Source organism: Chanodichthys erythropterus, chromosome 23 (genome assembly GCF_024489055.1).
Source record: "Chanodichthys erythropterus isolate Z2021 chromosome 23, ASM2448905v1, whole genome shotgun sequence".
NCBI lineage: Eukaryota > Metazoa > Chordata > Actinopteri > Cypriniformes > Xenocyprididae > Chanodichthys > Chanodichthys erythropterus.
In genome coordinates this window covers 5095086-5112464 of record NC_090243.1, presented here as the reverse complement: position 1 = coordinate 5112464, position 17379 = coordinate 5095086, and the positions used below count along the sequence as shown (strand labels likewise).

Genomic DNA, 17379 nt, shown 5'->3' with positions numbered 1-17379 from the left:
CACCTTCAAGCCATGCTAGGTGTGTATGACTTTCTTCTTTGAGCCGAACACAATCGGAGTTATTTAAATATATTCTGGCTCATCCCAGCTTTTTAGAGTTTTTAGAGTTCCAAAAAGCATATCAATCCATCATAAAAGAAATCCATACGACTCAAGTGGGTTAATAAATGCCTTCTGAAGTGATTATAGTTTTTAAAGTTTTTAAAATGGATATTTTTAATACAAAAACCCATCACTTCGCTTCAGAACACCTTTATTAACCCCCTTTGCCATATGGATTATGTTTATGATGGATGGATGCGCTTTTTGGAGCTTCAAAAACTCAAGCTCCATTCAATCCCATTACAAAGCTGGGAAGAGCCAGGATATGTTTTAATATAACTCTGATTGTGTTCAGCTGAAAGTCATATACACCTAGGATGGCTTGAGGGTGAGTAAATCATGGGATAATTTTCAGTTTTGGGTACACTATCCCTTTAATGTCTGCTAACATACAGTAGTTGCAAATTAATGAGAGTTAGTTGACATGTAGTTGCAAAGTTACTTATAATTAGTAGAATGTCTAAAGTGGACTATCGAAATAAAGTGTAAAAAAACCTAGAGGTTTACAAGGAAACTTAAAAAATATCTATTTAATAGGTAGGAACTGCAAACATACAACCTGAATTACAGAAATGTTGGGACGTTTTTTAAATTTGAATAAAATGAAAACTAAAAGACTTTCAAATCACATGAGCCAATATTTTATTCAAAATACAACATAGATAACATAACAAATGTTTAAACCAAGAAATTTTACAATTTTATCCACTTTTATCCACTATGAGTAGTGATGGCCGATTTCGAAACACATGCTTCATGAAGCTCCGAAGCTTCATGAATCATTTGTTTCGAATCAGTGATTCGGAGCGTGTATCAAACTGCCAAAGTCACGTGATTTTAGTAAACGAGGCTTCATTACGTCCTCACTGTTTCGAATCATTTCAAAACAGTTCGAAATTTCAGTGGTTCACCGGTAGAGGGCGATGATAAAGTTAACCCATGAATCATGCAGATTCACTGAGAAGCATTGAACAAGTGTGTATGGGTTTTACCTGATCTCTGATCAGTTTTATAAATTTGTAGATGTTTTAATTAGACATTAGAATAATTAAAATGAATAATGGTAGTTATTAATCCCTTATTGGCCTGTTTAGCTTGAGCCATGGAACAGAGAAACAAGCCTTGAAAATTGATAAAAGAAAAGATATACAGTCACTCTATATGTAGCCTAATCTTATTAGAGAATTAGTTAATTGCATTTAATAGATTTTACTTTCAATAAAACATTTGCAATATATTTATAAAAGGTGTTTTTACTGCATGTTTAGTTTGAGTTTCGTTGCATTTACACTCTTTTGACCACTAGGGGTCACCGTGGAGTCAAGTGTCAGATTGTTTCGAAGCCTCGAATCATCACGGCACATTTGATTCAACTGCTTCAGTGTTTCACGAAGCCTCGCTCTGCCCATCACTAACTATGAGCTCATTTCAAATTTGATGCCTGCTACTGTGGTCTCAAAAAAGTTGGCATGAAAAAGCATGACATTTTGAAAAGATTCAGCTGGGAGAACATCTAGCAACTAATTAAGTTAATTGATATCAGGTCTGTAACATGATTAGCTATAAAAGGGATGTCTTAGAGTCTCTCAGAAGTAAAGATGGGCAGAGGTTCTCCAATCTGTGAAAGAGTACATAAAAAGATTATGGAATACTTTAAAAACAACGTTCCTCAACGTCAAATGGCAAAGGCTTTGCAAATCTCATCAACTACATGTCAACTACTGAAGATTCAGAGAAACTGGAGAAATCTCTGTGCGTAAGGGACAAGGTCGAAGACTTTATTGGATGCCCATGGTCTTCGGGCCCTCAGACGGCATTGCAACACTCATCGGCATGATTGTGTCAAAGACATTACTAAATGGGCCCAGGAATACTTCCAGAAACCACTGTCAGTAAACACAATCCGCCGTGCCATCTGCAGATGCCAACTAAAGCTCTATCATGCAAAAGTAAGCCATGTGAACATGGTCCAGAAGCGTCTTCGTGTCCTGTGGGCCAAGGCTCATTTAAAATGGACTGTTTCAAAGTGGTAAAGTGTTCTATGGTCAGACAAATCCAAATTTGACATTTTTTTGGGAAATCATGGACGCCGTGTCCTCAGGGCTAAAGAGGAGGGAGACCTTCCAGCGTGTTATCAGCGCTCAGTTCAAAAGCCAGCATCTCTGATGGTATGGGGGTGCATAAGTGGATACGGTATGGGCAGCTTGCATGTTTTGGAAGGCATTATGAATGCTGAAATGTATATAAAGTTTTTAGAGCAACATATGCTCCCCTCCAGACGACGTCTATTTCAGGGAAGGCCTTGTGTATTTCAGCAGGACAATGCAAAACCACATACTGCAGCTATTACAACAGCATGGCTTCGTCGTTGAAGAGTCCAGGTGCTGAATTGGACTGCCTGCAGTCCAGATCTTTCACCTATAGAGAACATTTGGCGCATCATTAAACAAAAGACGACCACAAACTCTTCAGCAGCTGGAAACCTATATCAGGCAAGAATGAGACCAAATTCCAACACCAAAACTCCAGAAACTCATAACCTCAATGCCCAGACATCTTCAAACTGTTTTGAAAAGAAGAGGAGATGCTACACCATGGTAAACATGCCCCCATCCCAGCTTTTTTGAGACCCGTAGCCTACATCAAATTTGAAATGAGCTCATTTTGTGCATACAATTATAAAATTTCTCAGTTTAAACATTTGTTATGTTATCTATGTTCTAATGTGAATAAAATATTGGCTCACATGATTTGAAAGTCTTTTAGTTTTCATTTTATTAAATTTAAAAAAAACGTCCCAACATTTCCGGAATTTGGGTTGTACAATAATGACTAGCTAGCAGTTGTGTAGGTCTCCAGGGGCAGGAAATGCCTAGTTTAACCTTAGTGTAATGAGCACTGATGGAACTATATCTTATCTAAATGAGGTCTGCAGGCAGAGTGAGAGGAGGCTTTCTGGGCCCGTCTGTCCTCTTGCAAACCCAGACGTGTGGGCCTTACAAGTAGTTGTAATTGAAAGGTAGTTGTAATTGGTATAAAGCATGATGATTGGACACACAGAGTCAATCATTCCGGCTCTCATGTGGTCTCACTGTAATCAGTGGATCTTTGAAAGGAAGCGAATAATAAATGAAGTCAGCATCCTTTTGCTCATAATCAGAACAAAATGAGCTCAATCATCCTGAGCCTGAGATGACCCCGAAACAGAAAAATAATGACTACAGATGCTCTAGGAACAAGATGTAAACATTTAAAAGTAAAGTAGGGAAATCAGAACAAATTCTGTGCATTGTGTATTATTTTAAGACATTCATGAAAACCGCAATGAAAATACCTCATTGTTTAAACAGATATCAGCAAGCTATTGACATCATATAACGCAAAAATATGCTATGAACAGGGTGAACTTGATTTCACCAAGTAGAACATGTTCCTGGATCAACATCCTTGTTGATTCTGGAACACCATTTCAATCAACCCAATCCGATTTGAGGGATAGGTTTAGGGTTAAAGGGTTAGTTCACCCAAAAATGAAAATAATATCATTTATTACTCACCCTCATGCCTTTTCACACCTGTAAGACCTTCGTTGATCTTCAGAAAACTAAGATATTTTGGTTGAAATCCGATGGCTCAGTGAGGCCTCCATAGCCAGCAATGACATTTCCTCTCTCAAGATGATTAATGTACTAAAAACATATTTAAATCAGTTCATGTGAGTACAGTGGTTCAATATTAATATTATAAAGCCACGACAATATTTTTGTTGCGCCAAAAAAAACTAAATAACGACTTATTTAGTGATGGCCGATTTCAAAACACTGCTTCAGGAAGCTTCGGAGCACAAATGAATCAATGTGTTGAATATGCAGTTCGGAGTGCCAAAGTCACATGATTTGACACGTGATCCGAATCATGAATCAATACGCTGATTCATTATGCTCCGAATCTTCCTGAAGCAGTGTTTTGAAAAAAAAAAAAAGAAATCTTAATTTGTGTTTCGAAAATCAACAAAGGTCTTACGGGTGTGGAACAGCATGAGGGTGAGTAATTAATGACAGAATTTTCATTTTTGGGTGAACTAACCCTTGTCAAGTTTACAAGGCTCACCCAAAAATGAAAATTATGTCATGATTTACTCACCGTCAAGTTGTTCCAAGCCTTATGAATTGAATAAAGAAATTCATACAGGTTTGGAACAACTTGAGGGTGAGTAAATGACAGAATTTTCATTTTTGAGTGAACTATCCCTTTAAGGGCTTCTACACCATTCTTAATAATCTATCATTTCCCTCTTATTTTAGGTATAAGTTATAGGTAGGGTTAGGTTTTGGGGTAGGGATAGGGTTGGGACTATGTTTTTGGACAAGAATGTTGTTCCAGGATCAACAAAAGATCTTGATCCAGGAAAATGTCTTACAACCCTATGCTATGCACAGTTGAATTATATTAAAAAAAAACATTAGGGAGAATTCATTAATAAGCTGCACCACCTCTGTGTAAAACATTTCAAACTTGACCACTCTCAAGGTGGTAGATGAAATAGTGCTGTGGAGTGAGTATTTAAATTAAGTCATTGTCATCCTTTCGCTACAAAACACCTCCTTTCAATGTAAATTATGCACATTATAGATTGCATCTTAAATTTTGCCTGCCTAAATTAACGTCACACGGCTCCTGGGAAAGAAAATGTTTCTATAAAGGAAAGAAAATAATTATATAGCATTCCATATGGTTGATATTTATCTGTAGAAGCAAAACTTAAGGGGAATTACACAAGATCCATTTTTATTTTCCTGTGTCTGCAACCACTTTTTTCAACAAAGATATCTGATGATATGTGTATACTGTATATGCAAATTAGAAAATAAGACAATATTATTAGATACAAATAAGAAAAAGAAAAAGCATTTTAAAATACGAATAAGTACACATTCCCATTGGAGAACGATTGATCACAGCAACTTGTTGTGAATGATGTAGCGGGCAATAAAAAATTCAAGAGATTCATATAAGAAAGATTTATAACCAAAGGAAACCTACTGCTAATTTGCATATGCAAATAGTGTTCATTCAAATCGGATTTGCTAAGTTTAACAAGTTTGCCCCTGCTCTGGCACGAAAAAAGGAGAAAGAAACAAACGATCAAAAGAAAAAGAAAAAAAGTGGTAATTAATAGCACATTTGAGATGGTGTATGAAAAGAATGAGGGAGCCTGTAAAAAACACATTCATTTATCAAATGGATTTCAGGCAGAACAAAGTAGTGGAGTGTTGCAACAACAGTTCTTTGCCTTCAGGCGTTCTGTCTTGTTTTGGAGAGTTTCTGAGCACAAATGAATGGAAGTTGCTGGCTCTGCGTTTACAGACACTCAGTGCCGGGATAGATATATGGCTTTTGACCAGGGCTGGATTATGGACCAAGCCAGTGGGGCCACTGTCAGGGACCTCCAAAGCCTCAGGCTTCATGACCTGAGACTGTCAAAAATTAATATTTTAAAATGTAATTTATTCCTGTGATGGCAAAGATGAATTTTCAGCATCATTACTCCAGTCTACAGAGCCACATGATCCTTCAGAAATCATTCTAATATGCTGATTTGCTATTTGAATATTATGTTGAAATCAGTTGTGCTGCATAATATTTTTTTGTAAAAATGGATACATTTTTTTTTTTCAGGATTCTTTGATGAATAGAAAGTTCAAAGAAACAGCATTTATTTGAAAAAAGAAGTCTTTTTAACATTATTCTGTAATTGTCTTTATGGTCACTACTGACCAATCCGATGCATCCTTGCTGAATAAAAGTATTCAAATCTTAAAGATTCAAAAATGAAAATTCTGTCATCATTTACTCACCCTCAAGTTGTTTCAAACCTGTATGAGTTTCTTTCTTCTGTTGAACACAAAAGAAGATATTTTGAAGAATGTTGGTAATCAAACAGTGGATGGTAGCCATTGACTTCCATAGTAGAAAAAAAAAAACTATTTTTTGGGTGAAAAGAATTTTTGCGTGAACTAACGCTTTAAACAAGAAACATTACTGTCCCCAAACTCTTGAATGGTAGTATATATAATGTAATTGCAATAATGTTCATTGCATGTTCAAAGCAAAAAAACACTGAATTAAATCACATTGGATTTTTAATCTCAGTACTTATAAGTCTTGTAAACTCGAACTTATTTTCCAGTAGTTCCAAAATAAAATGCTATATATATTTTTAAATATAAAAGTACAAAGAATATCTTCAAATTCAGAATGAAATAGTTAGTAAAAGAGGATAGAAAATTCATTTTTGACCATAGTATTACTTTAACCGATACCATTACTTTAGTTTTACTTTGACTCTCATTCTCTCTCTGTCTCTCTTTCTTTCTCTAACCCTCTTTGAGGACATCTCATGGTGACCGAGCCACAGCAGAGCGGAGTGCTGAGGACTTTGCCATCTGGCAGCAGTCTGGCGAACAGGGAATAAAGTGTGACTGTACATATGAGCTGAATACCTCTGAACAGATGCCCAATGGCTGAGCAGGACAGAAAGAAAAAAGTTCCCTGCAGTACTACAAGTGAATCCAAACTTCTTTCAATACCAGACAAAAGACCCAAAACTATAGAGAATTTGCAGTAGCCAAAGTGGAACAAAAACAGGAATGTTGCTTTCTTCTTTTGGTCCAAAGCAGCGTCCTGCTAAAGGAACTGACAAAGCACATTTGAGCCATTAATTCGGCTCCCTTCAACCTTAAATGAAAACTGAGGGCCTGACGCGCTCCCCGGATATGTTTTCACAGCCATTATGCACTGCTGGGCTGGCCGAGGTGTTGTATTAAAGTGGATGGGTGGTGTGAAAAACTCGCAAGGGCTTGTAGACTAGCTAGACTGGAGCCAAACTCAAAGCTTGCAACAGAACTTTTCTGCTGATTATTCACAGCCTTTATGCTCAGACACCTAAGGGCATCAAGTGCCCCTGCACCTTGGATAAAAAGTGTAAGCAGGGGGCAGGAGATGGAAAATGCAAGAAGTGGCAGAAATCCTCTGCTTCACAGTAACCTGCAAAAAAAAAAAAAAAAAAACAATCTGCAGCCCTCTTCGTGTTTTAAGCCTATGTCTGTGTTTCTATGGCGACTCAAAAGACAGCGGCATGCTCGTTCTGTCCCGTACCAATGAAAATTTTATTGCTCAGCAGTTGCTCTTTCACAGGCCAAGGCACTTAAATGAAACAAAAGAAGTATAAAACTATCAAATTAATTAGAAGCTCATATCATGAGCTTGGATGAATTCCATTACTTTTTCCAATGAGAAAGTTTATGACTTGTGATTGCAGACTTTGGTATCTTGGGAAAGCTGAGCTCTGTTTGTCATATTTTCAAAGTCTCTCTAAAATGAGAACGATTAATATTAAAAAAATCACACATAACTTAGGCATTCTTAGACATTCAGAAATCATTTTAATATGCTGACTGATCAATAAACATTTTTTTTATAATTACAGATGTTGAAAAGCTTAATTTTGTTGTTTCTGTGAATTTTTTTGTTTCTGTGAAAACATTGTGGATTCTTTGATGAACAAAAAGTTCAAAAGATTTTTTGTAACAATGTAAAAATGTTTGCTGTCATTTTTGGACATTTTAATTTATACTTGCTAAATAAAATAATTTTAAAAATGTATTAAAAAAATCATACTGAACTCAAACTACTACTGCACAGTAGTGAACATTTTCAAAATTGTTGATTTTCTAATTCAGTTATGTTAATAATTTCTCATATTTGGGCGTATGCAGTTCATGCTGATTTCTAATATTTTGTTTCTAATATTTGTAATATTTTTCATTTTAAGGTTACTAATTTCAATTGATTTTAAGGATCAAACTAAATGGTTTACTGTACAAAATCAAACAAAACTGTCCTGTTTCATGTCACTTTTGTGTACACTGTAAACTCAAATTAGTTGGTAAAACTCAAAAAAATTGAGGCAATCAGTTGCCTAAAATTTTTTTAATAAGAAATTCAAAGTTTAAGTCAGCAGAACTGACAGATTTGTATTTTGTACTACTCATACATTTTCAATGTTCTTAACTTGAAATGTTTGAATACACTCATACATTTAACTTTTGTAACATTTAAATTTTATTAGTGTAAAATTAGTTAGCTATAACACGCTAATTCAGAAAATGCTAACTTGCTAATTTGCTAACATGTTAACAATAGCTTGGTATAGCACTTGCTGACATTAAGAGAAACTCTTCAAAATTAGTATAACAAAACATTAATCACTACTAAATCTCCCACTTAACATTAAAGGTGCCGAAGAACGTGTTTTCAAAAGATGTAATATAAGTCTAAAGTGTCTCCTGAATGTGTCTGTGAAGTTTCATAGATTTTTTTAAATAAATTTTTTTAACTGCCTATTGTGGGGCATCATTATAAATGCGCCGATTAAGGCTGCGGCCCTTTAATTGCTCACGCTCTCCGCCCGGAGCTCGCGCTTGCCTTGTACAGCATAAACAAAGTTCACACAGCTAATATAACCCTCAAAATGGATCTTTACAAAGTGTTCGTCATGCAGCATGTCTAATCACGTAAGTATGGTATATTTTTGGATGTTTACATTTGATTCTGAATGAGTTTGATAGTGCTCTGTGGCTAAAGCTAACATTACACACTGTTGGCGAGATTTATAAAGAATGAAGTTGTGTTTATGAATTATACAGACTGCAAGTGTTTAAAAATGAAAACAGCGACGGCTCTTGTCTCCGTGATTACAGTAAGAAACGATTGTAACTTTAGCCACATTTACAGTACATTAGCAACATGCTAACGAAACATTTATAAAGACATTGTTCTTGCTTGCTTACCTAGTCTGATGATTCAGCTGTGCACAGATCCAGACGTTAATACTGGCTGCCCTTGTCTAATGCCTTGAAAATGGGCTGGCATATGCAAATATTGGGGTCATACATATTAATGATCCCGACTGTTATGTAACAGTTTGTTTAAATCAAAAGAAATAAGCTAATAAAACTCAAAGCAATGAAACAGTTCAGTTTACTTACAATATATCAGTTCTGTGAATGTGAAAGAAAAAGAAAGTGCTAAATACTCATAAAAGTTAATTTGACTGAACTAATTTGTTTAATTTAAGTTTGTCCTACTCAAACTAAATAATTATTTGGAGCGTTAGGGTTTACAGTGTACCATTTTGTTTGATATTGTTAGTCGCCACTTGGGTTCTGAAGCAAACTTAGTTGATATCCACTGTCCAGGAGAAACAACTTAGATATTAGAGATCATTTCCATTTCCTTATCTTTTTATGTCCTGTCAGACAGTGTTGCCAAGTCCACAATTTTCCCGCGGTATTTGGCTACTTTACACTGTTGCCACAGGTTGTATCAACCCAAAATAACATGATATTTAGCCGCTGGAATGCGAATTTTACCAGGGAAGCCTTGCCAAAAATGCAAATTTTGCCCCCCAGAAAGCGATTTTTACTGTGGGATCCCCCTGAAATGTGATAGGACTAGTTTTGAGGAGCAATTGGGCGGGTTTTGTTGTGAAAACCTGGCAAACCTATTGAGTTTCAAGGAATGAACACAATGATGTCTTTAACATGAGAATATGGATAAAAATGTTTGAAGATAAAAGCCTAAAAGTGTGATTTGGGGAAAATTGGCACCTCCAAAGGAGGGACCATAACGTTTTCAACAGATGCCTTTCTTGTCTTCTCTTCATCCCTCTACTTCAGGTCTAATTTTTCAGCTGCAATGCACTGTTGCTTAGAAACCTCACACATTCTCAGGGTAGCACAGTTTAAACTTAATTCTGCCATGATTAGACGGCGCTGCATCATACCTACAGTGTTTGAGTAAGTGTGTGGAGTCTGTGGTGGCAGTTCCTGTAATTAACAAGCCTTAGCATGTTTATTTTTAATTGGATGTCATTCACACAAATTATTGGGCAGATAAAGAAGAACCTCTCTCACTCCTCCATTCAAACATTTGGTTTGTGTGCTGATAGTTATGCACTAACAAGCTTTCTACAGATGAACATTGCATAATAGGCCGAGTAATAAAAAAAGCAATGAAATGAGCAGCGCATATTCATTCATTATCATCAACTGCCTTGCAGTCACAGTAGCAATTGCACGTGCAGCATCTGAGAATAAAAGGAACAAACAAAAGAAGTGCCATGCCCTTTCAAACAGGCACGTGTCGCCTACGTTTTCTGAGCTAAGTGGATTTTGAATGTAAATTCCAAATAAATTAAATAAATAAATATGCAATATTGCTTTTCTTTTACCTCTCTTCACGGTTCTGGCCCACACAAACGCGTCCTCCATGGCGGGGAGTGGGGTTGCTGCAGGAACGTTGTCGAACTTGGAATCCGATCCCACAGCTGGTGCTGCAAGGAGCCCAGGCCGTCCATGGCGTCCAGGCCCCGTTTCTGAGGATGGATACATTACAGCAGTAATCACTAATCAAATGCTGGCACAGCTGGCTGGTATAACCCGACCTTCTGTTTGTCAACTTAGGATCTTAGTTAAGACCGTTCTAAACCTGTTTACAGTGCAGCACTGCGAAATTAAAACAATTTCAATTTAGCTCAGAATCACACAGAAACAGCTCTTTCATGGTATGGTATGAAAGATTGTTTCCACTTTAGAGTCAGAACTAAAACAGGAAGTTTACATTTTTTAATAAATAAAGCAGTCCCATTGTGATATATAAAATCACTTTACAATAAACTTATCAATTAGAGAAAATGTCATATTTAAAATCACAATTCAAAATGACAATTACAATCGCAAGACAAATAGTCACGTTGTGAGATATAAAGTCGCAATTACAAGAATAAAAGTTGCAATTGAAAGATATAAATTCAGAACTGTGTAATATGAATGGTGATTTGAAATCACAATTACAAGAAATCAAGTTGCAATTGTGAGAAATAAAATCACATTACAATAAACTCGCAATTGAGGGAAATAAATCCATAATTGGGTTAATGACGTGATGGGTCATTTTTTTTATCTAGATCTCTTTTATTGAATTCAAAAGGTTTTAATTATATTTTGTTACATATAAAGGTATTTTAAAGATTTTGAAGTGTCAAAATGTCATTCGGTTTAACCGTACAAAGGCCAATACAGCCATTTCATTTGTGATTAAAATACCTTAAAATGTAATAAATGTTTTTTTTTTTTTTTTTTACTGGCATGTTTTTATAACATCATATATCAACAGTGCAAAATGATTAAAATTATGTGTTGAAGTCGTCGTTTTATTATGAGAAAGAATATCCGGAAAAATGAATTTCATTGATGTCATTTGGAGTAACCAATATAAAGGGACCATTTTGGATGAAGTCATGTGGTCAGTATCATGTGATAGGATGTGCCATCATTCAGACACCTGCAAAGGACAACATGGTCATGAAGTAAAGTTACTAACTCTCTCTTAACTATTTGAAAAATTTATGTTTTCACTTGCTCATACGCATGTCCCGAAACATCAGGTCATTCGGTTCAACCGCTGTAAAACATGGAAAATGTTGTAATATTTTAAAAACTTGTACTAAATATAAAATGTTTTTGCTAGCTAGCTAGATATCAGCCTGTTAGCATTGATTGAAAATATTGTCATTCGGTATAACCAAATGTGTCATTTGGTAAAACTGAAATTTTGGTTAAACCAAATGACTTTTTTGGTGACAAATTTTGTCCATCTTGTAAAACTTGACAAAAGCAGTATTAATTGATCATTAAACCACATAATCTCATTGTTAACACTTAATAAAACTATTTTATATCTTTATAATTATATCTCCATTATGGTTTTTAACACTTTTAAAACCTTATTTGTCAATAACAGTCACACTGTGAAATAAAGAATCTAATATGAGATATAACGTTTGTAACAAAGTATATATAAATATACTTGTAAATATAAAGTAAATTTTGAGATATAAAGTCGCATTTATGAGAAATAAAGTAACAATTGTGACACATAAGTTCGCAAATGTCATATGAAGAGAATATAAGTTGAAATTGTGAGATATGACGTTAGATTGTGGCATAAGATGCAATTACAACAAAATAATGTTGAAAATATCTTATTAATTTTTTTACTTTGAAGTGGAAACAGGCTTCCATATAAACAAGCTATATGCTATGCTTAAAGTGTTACTTCCTGTTTGTGTTTTAGTCTTTGTACATTTGTAGGACGTTGTATACCTGGAGCAGTTTGCCACCTCAACACTGATTCCTTGGCACGGTTGACCTCCACACTGAGGGCTCGGGCTGTCACAGGCTCGAGTCCGACACTGGCATGAACCAACACTGCCGCCATCGCTGTGACTACAAGCTTTCCATCCAGACCAGGCTCCAAAGTGACCATCCACAGTCACATTCCTCACCTAGACACACACACACAACGCACACACAAAAAACAGAGAGCACATAAATAGTAAATGGGCACAGAAACAAATAAACAGAATATGAATGCAAATAAATTATTACTGCAGAATGTGCAGATAAGGTCACATTTGCCAGTTATTAGATGAATCCAAACTAAAATATACTGTAGCTTTCAGCATATTAGATTTGTGATAGCTGAAAATAACACACAGGCTCCTGTTTGGAAAATGAACATGCTTTAGAATGAGCAAATGTTTTCATTTGAGGCATTATGAGAATGTGGTAATGAATAGCTAATGTAATTTTGTTATTGCACTCTGGTTATTAACATCTAAGGTATCAGATACAGGACAACATATTTTGTGGAACAAAAGGATAAGGTAATGTTGTCTAGCGCATAAAACACGATGAGTTCTGTGGAAAAGATTGTCATTGCATTATGAATAGAGAAGAATAAATGAACCTCTGTGTGGAGAGAAATTGTCTGTGCTCTTTGTGTACCGAACGCATTAGAGAGTCACATTTCCAAGCGGTGGAAAAGTACAAACAAACCTCATTTTCAAAGGCCTAGCTTTTCTTTTAAATATAGATGGGGTTTCTGCCAATTTTAAGACGGGATGATATAGTAAGTAGACATTTTTTTCTCAGAGAAAACAAATGCGGTTCTTTGTTTATTTCCATACCGCGTCAGCCTCCAGATGGGTTTCGTGAATGAAGTGTGTCTCCATCTAGACTTACTGTGCTCTACTACTGAAGTAATTTTAGATCTGTCGCTCAACCTCAGACACCTGGACACAATCACACCCCGTGGACGAATATGTAAGATTCCTTGCTATATAGTATCCAATGAGTAGGATGTCTTATATGTGTGATATAGGCACAAAAACTGGTTCCTCATGGTTGAATTGTATTTGCTTAACAACACTTAAGTAAATGGTTTTTGTGGTTGTTGTTTCTTGATAAAAAACAAAAAACAAAAAAAAAAACAGGTGGGTCAAAAGACAATACCATTATTTTACAGTCTTACACAGTCATTTAATCTTTTTGAATCATGAATAGTATCTCAAATTGCACACTGAATATCACATTTGACAACCTGAACTAATCTTGCTAAGTCAACAGATGGTTAAATTATCTGATATCTATTAGAAACTTACTAACCTTGACACAGGGGTTTAAAATTTAAAAATGTTAAATTAACATTTTAAAACAAACCTGTTTCAAAACCCCAGTTTTTTATGGAAGAGGATTAGGACCAAGCAATAATAAAAAAATAAAACCATCTCGAGATTAAAGTTGTTAAATTTCGAGAAAAAAATCTAGATAAAATGTTGAGAATAAAGTCATTAAATTACGAGAAAAAAAACTTGTTAAATTTCGAGAAAAAAGTCGAGATAAAATGTTGAGAATAAACTCATTAAATTATGAGTTTATTGTCAACATTTTATCTCAACTTTTTTCTCGAAATTTAACGAGTTTATTCTCAACATTTTATCTAGACTTTTTCCTCGAAATTTAACGATTTTTTTCTCATAATTTAACAAGTTTATTCTCAACATTTTATTTAAACTTTTTTCTCGAAATTTAACTAATTTTTCCTCGAAATTTAACAACTTTAATCTCGAGATGGTTTTATTTTTTTATTATTGCTTGGCCCTAATCCTCTTCTGTAGTTTTTAACCTCAAACCAACTACCAAAACATTTTTTTTTTTTTTACTTTTTCAAAAAAATTTTTTATTTTTTTTTATTTAGTTGTATTATAGTCATTCTACACTAAAATATGCTGGGTTAAAAACAACCAAGTTGGGTTGAAAACAGACAAACCCAGCAAATAGGTTGTTTTAATCCAGCAGTTGGGTTAAATGTTAAGTTTTATTTAACTCAACTATTGTTTAAAAATTACTGTAATGCTTGCATAAAATGAACCCATAATATGTTGGAAATGAACATTTATTAATAAGTTTAAGGAATAATAATTAAACAATGAACATTTATTAAATTGCTTATTACTAAATATTACTATTAATTAATTATGTGTCTGATTATTAATTTTCAACCTATTTTGAGGTCATTTTAAGGCAGCCATATAGTAATAAATGAAATAAAACTTCCCAGCACATTGGGCAAACATTTAACCCGACTGCTGGGTTAAAACAGCCCAATTGCTGGGCTAAAACAACCCAATCACTGGGTTTGTTTATTTTCAACCCAACTTGGGTTGTTTTTAACCCAACATTTTTTATTGTGTGTACTGTATGAAGTTCATTTTTTTGGGGGAAATAATAGGACAAAAAAAATAGACATCATGTAATTGACAATCATTTTTCAGGCAAGATTCAACCCTGCATCTTCCACATGAGTATATTTGAAGCACATTTTTGTTTTCAACAACAAAGGAAAAAATACCTCAAAATGTGCAACCAATATGTATAAACAACATGTGTGAAACTAAATCAATACTAAATCTTGCATTCTCGTGACTCTGAGAGCAAAGCCTCCCACACTTTTGCACTTCCCTGTGTGTGTTCAACAATTCCATGCTGCTTTCTTCAGGCAATGTGGGAGGCAACTTGCTATTACACAAAATGTCATTTCTCAGCTACAGCTACAATGTCTCTTACGACCCCGTAAGAAACAATGCCTGATATAGTATATAGTATGCGTGTCTACAGATGTGTGTGTGCGGATCATGTTGGTATCTCACAGAATGCTGCATGTAACCTTTAGAACATGAAACTTCAAGAAGAATAAGTGTCCAAATATTTTCAGAGCCACTGTAAATGGGACCTGAAGGATTGGACAAAGCATTCTGGGAGTGATCTACAGGCTGGTAGGCCTCAGGCCAGGGCACATGTCAGCACAAAGGAGTGTGGGAATATGAAACCATGTTACCAGAGAACGCCACTAAAAAAAACTATGGCTGACAGCAATTTTTTGCTGTGCTTTGTTTCCTTGCGCACATGTGCAATTGGCCTTATATTTTCTTTTTGAGTACAGAGGGAGGAAAAGTTAGTTTTGCTGCAAAAGCAGCAAGACATCAGATCTGCATTGTCTCAGCACCTGCAATGTTTCCTCAAATTTGTTATAAAACTCACTCCTCTAAAGGTGTCTGCTGTTATGATAAAAAAAAAGTTGATCTTGCTAGACTGAAGTTACGGTTGAAGCAGGCGCATTTGTCACTGTTCTTCACCAACAGACTGGATCAGCATCAAGAGTCTTGATATAAAAAAAACAAAAAAACATTTGGCTTTGAGGGCTGAGGCACTGCGTGAATGATTGAAGTGCATTCTGGATACTCACAGGACACCGTGTGATGCTCTGCTCCCATTGGCTCATGCTGATGCTCTCTTCCAGTGTGGTGCATTTCTTGAGCACCATATCCCAGCCGCAGTACGGATCCCTGGCCCCCACACAGGCACTGAGAGGGAGAAAGAGCAGATGCTCACGTTATATGAAAGTTTAGGGCAACATTAATCAACTGAGAGAAGACAAAAGAGCAGAAGTGAAGAGGTCATATAACGAGAAATCCAATTTTACTTTATGAAAGCATACTGTATGTTTCACAACTAAAAACTTCCTCTCCAGTCCAAAAACACCATCTATTGACACTAAACTGGAAGAGCGCCCTTATGAAATACTCTCAGACATCAGAAACTTGAAGACTGTAGAGGTGAAACGAGGAACACGTATGATAGATACTGTTGTTCATAAACACCAGAACTAAAAACAAATAAAATAAAATAATAATAATTATTAGTATTATTATAAATAAACTGTAAAAGTCCACCAAATTTGTGCTGTTGAAGCACCTACAGCTCTGCACATCCTTCTGAAAAGGCCAGGGCTGCATCCAAAATCACATATTTCCCTACTATATAGTAGGCGAAAAACAGTATGTGACAAAAGAAGTATGTCTGAATTCACAATACTTATAAAAGAGTAGGCAAAAAATACCTGGATGGCCTACTAGAGCTAGATTCAGAAGTGTGCATACAATAGACACTTTACCATCCCATAAGGTCACGGGAGAGGATTTGTGAATGGCAGTGAAATGACGTAACCAAAGCCACTTCAAGGCAAGACTGCAAAAAAAAGCCTGCTAATGCTGTGGTATGCAGGGAAGGAGTCAAAAGGCATTCTTATTGGATGTCAATAGAGGAGAGGCTACACTACACTGAATAAACTGCTTTTGTGGGAAAACGGCTTATCATTTAATGAATCGACATCCCATCGGCTAATCTTCAACATGTTTGCTCTTAAACATTCATTTTGGATTGATCTGTTTTTAGAATTTACACCAAAAATGCTGTGCAATTATATATTTCTATGGTATCCACAAACAGGAACTGACTGTCGCACAACTCTGAATGAAATTCAAAGACACCAAGGCTGTAATGCGAATGGTTATCAAGGCATATGTGATTCAAATTAGCCGTTAAACTTTCTCCAAAGGTAGAGCCATGGACCCTCGTACTGTATCTCTTGAAAATAAGACGATCTCTGACTCAGTTGACGATGGCAGGTTACATGAAAATGACAATATGGAGAATTTAGTACATGCAGATTACATTCATACTACATACATTCATTATATATATAGAATGCACTTTTTAGCAGTCACAAAGTAATAACTTATTTAAAATAAGTACCTACCATTACTCAAGACAGTATCCAATCAGCAAGAGTACATGACCAGTTTCTCACATTGCAAAAGGGTGTTTACATAGAAATCTTAAAGGTGTCATCGAACATTTTTTTTACAAGATGTAATATAAGTCTAAGGTGTCCCCTGAATGTGTCTGTGAAGTTTCAGCTCAAAATACCCTATAGACTTTTTTTTAATTATTTTTTTTTTAACTGCCTATT

The 17379-nt window shown here is 35.4% G+C and overlaps 1 protein-coding gene across 2 annotated transcripts in view; it reads right to left on the bottom strand.

Moving 5' to 3' along the window:
* Window positions 1-17379, bottom strand: part of sema5a (sema domain, seven thrombospondin repeats (type 1 and type 1-like), transmembrane domain (TM) and short cytoplasmic domain, (semaphorin) 5A) — a 180289-nt gene that overhangs the window by 38506 nt on the left and 124404 nt on the right. For both annotated transcript variants that reach the window (XM_067377842.1, XM_067377843.1), the window contains exons 12-14: window positions 15814-15931; window positions 12330-12511; window positions 10397-10540 (exon numbers count right to left, since the gene is read on the bottom strand). In XM_067377842.1, coding sequence (XP_067233943.1) covers window positions 10397-10540; window positions 12330-12511; window positions 15814-15931 — 444 coding nt within the window. The remainder of the gene's footprint in view (window positions 1-10396; window positions 10541-12329; window positions 12512-15813; window positions 15932-17379) is intronic.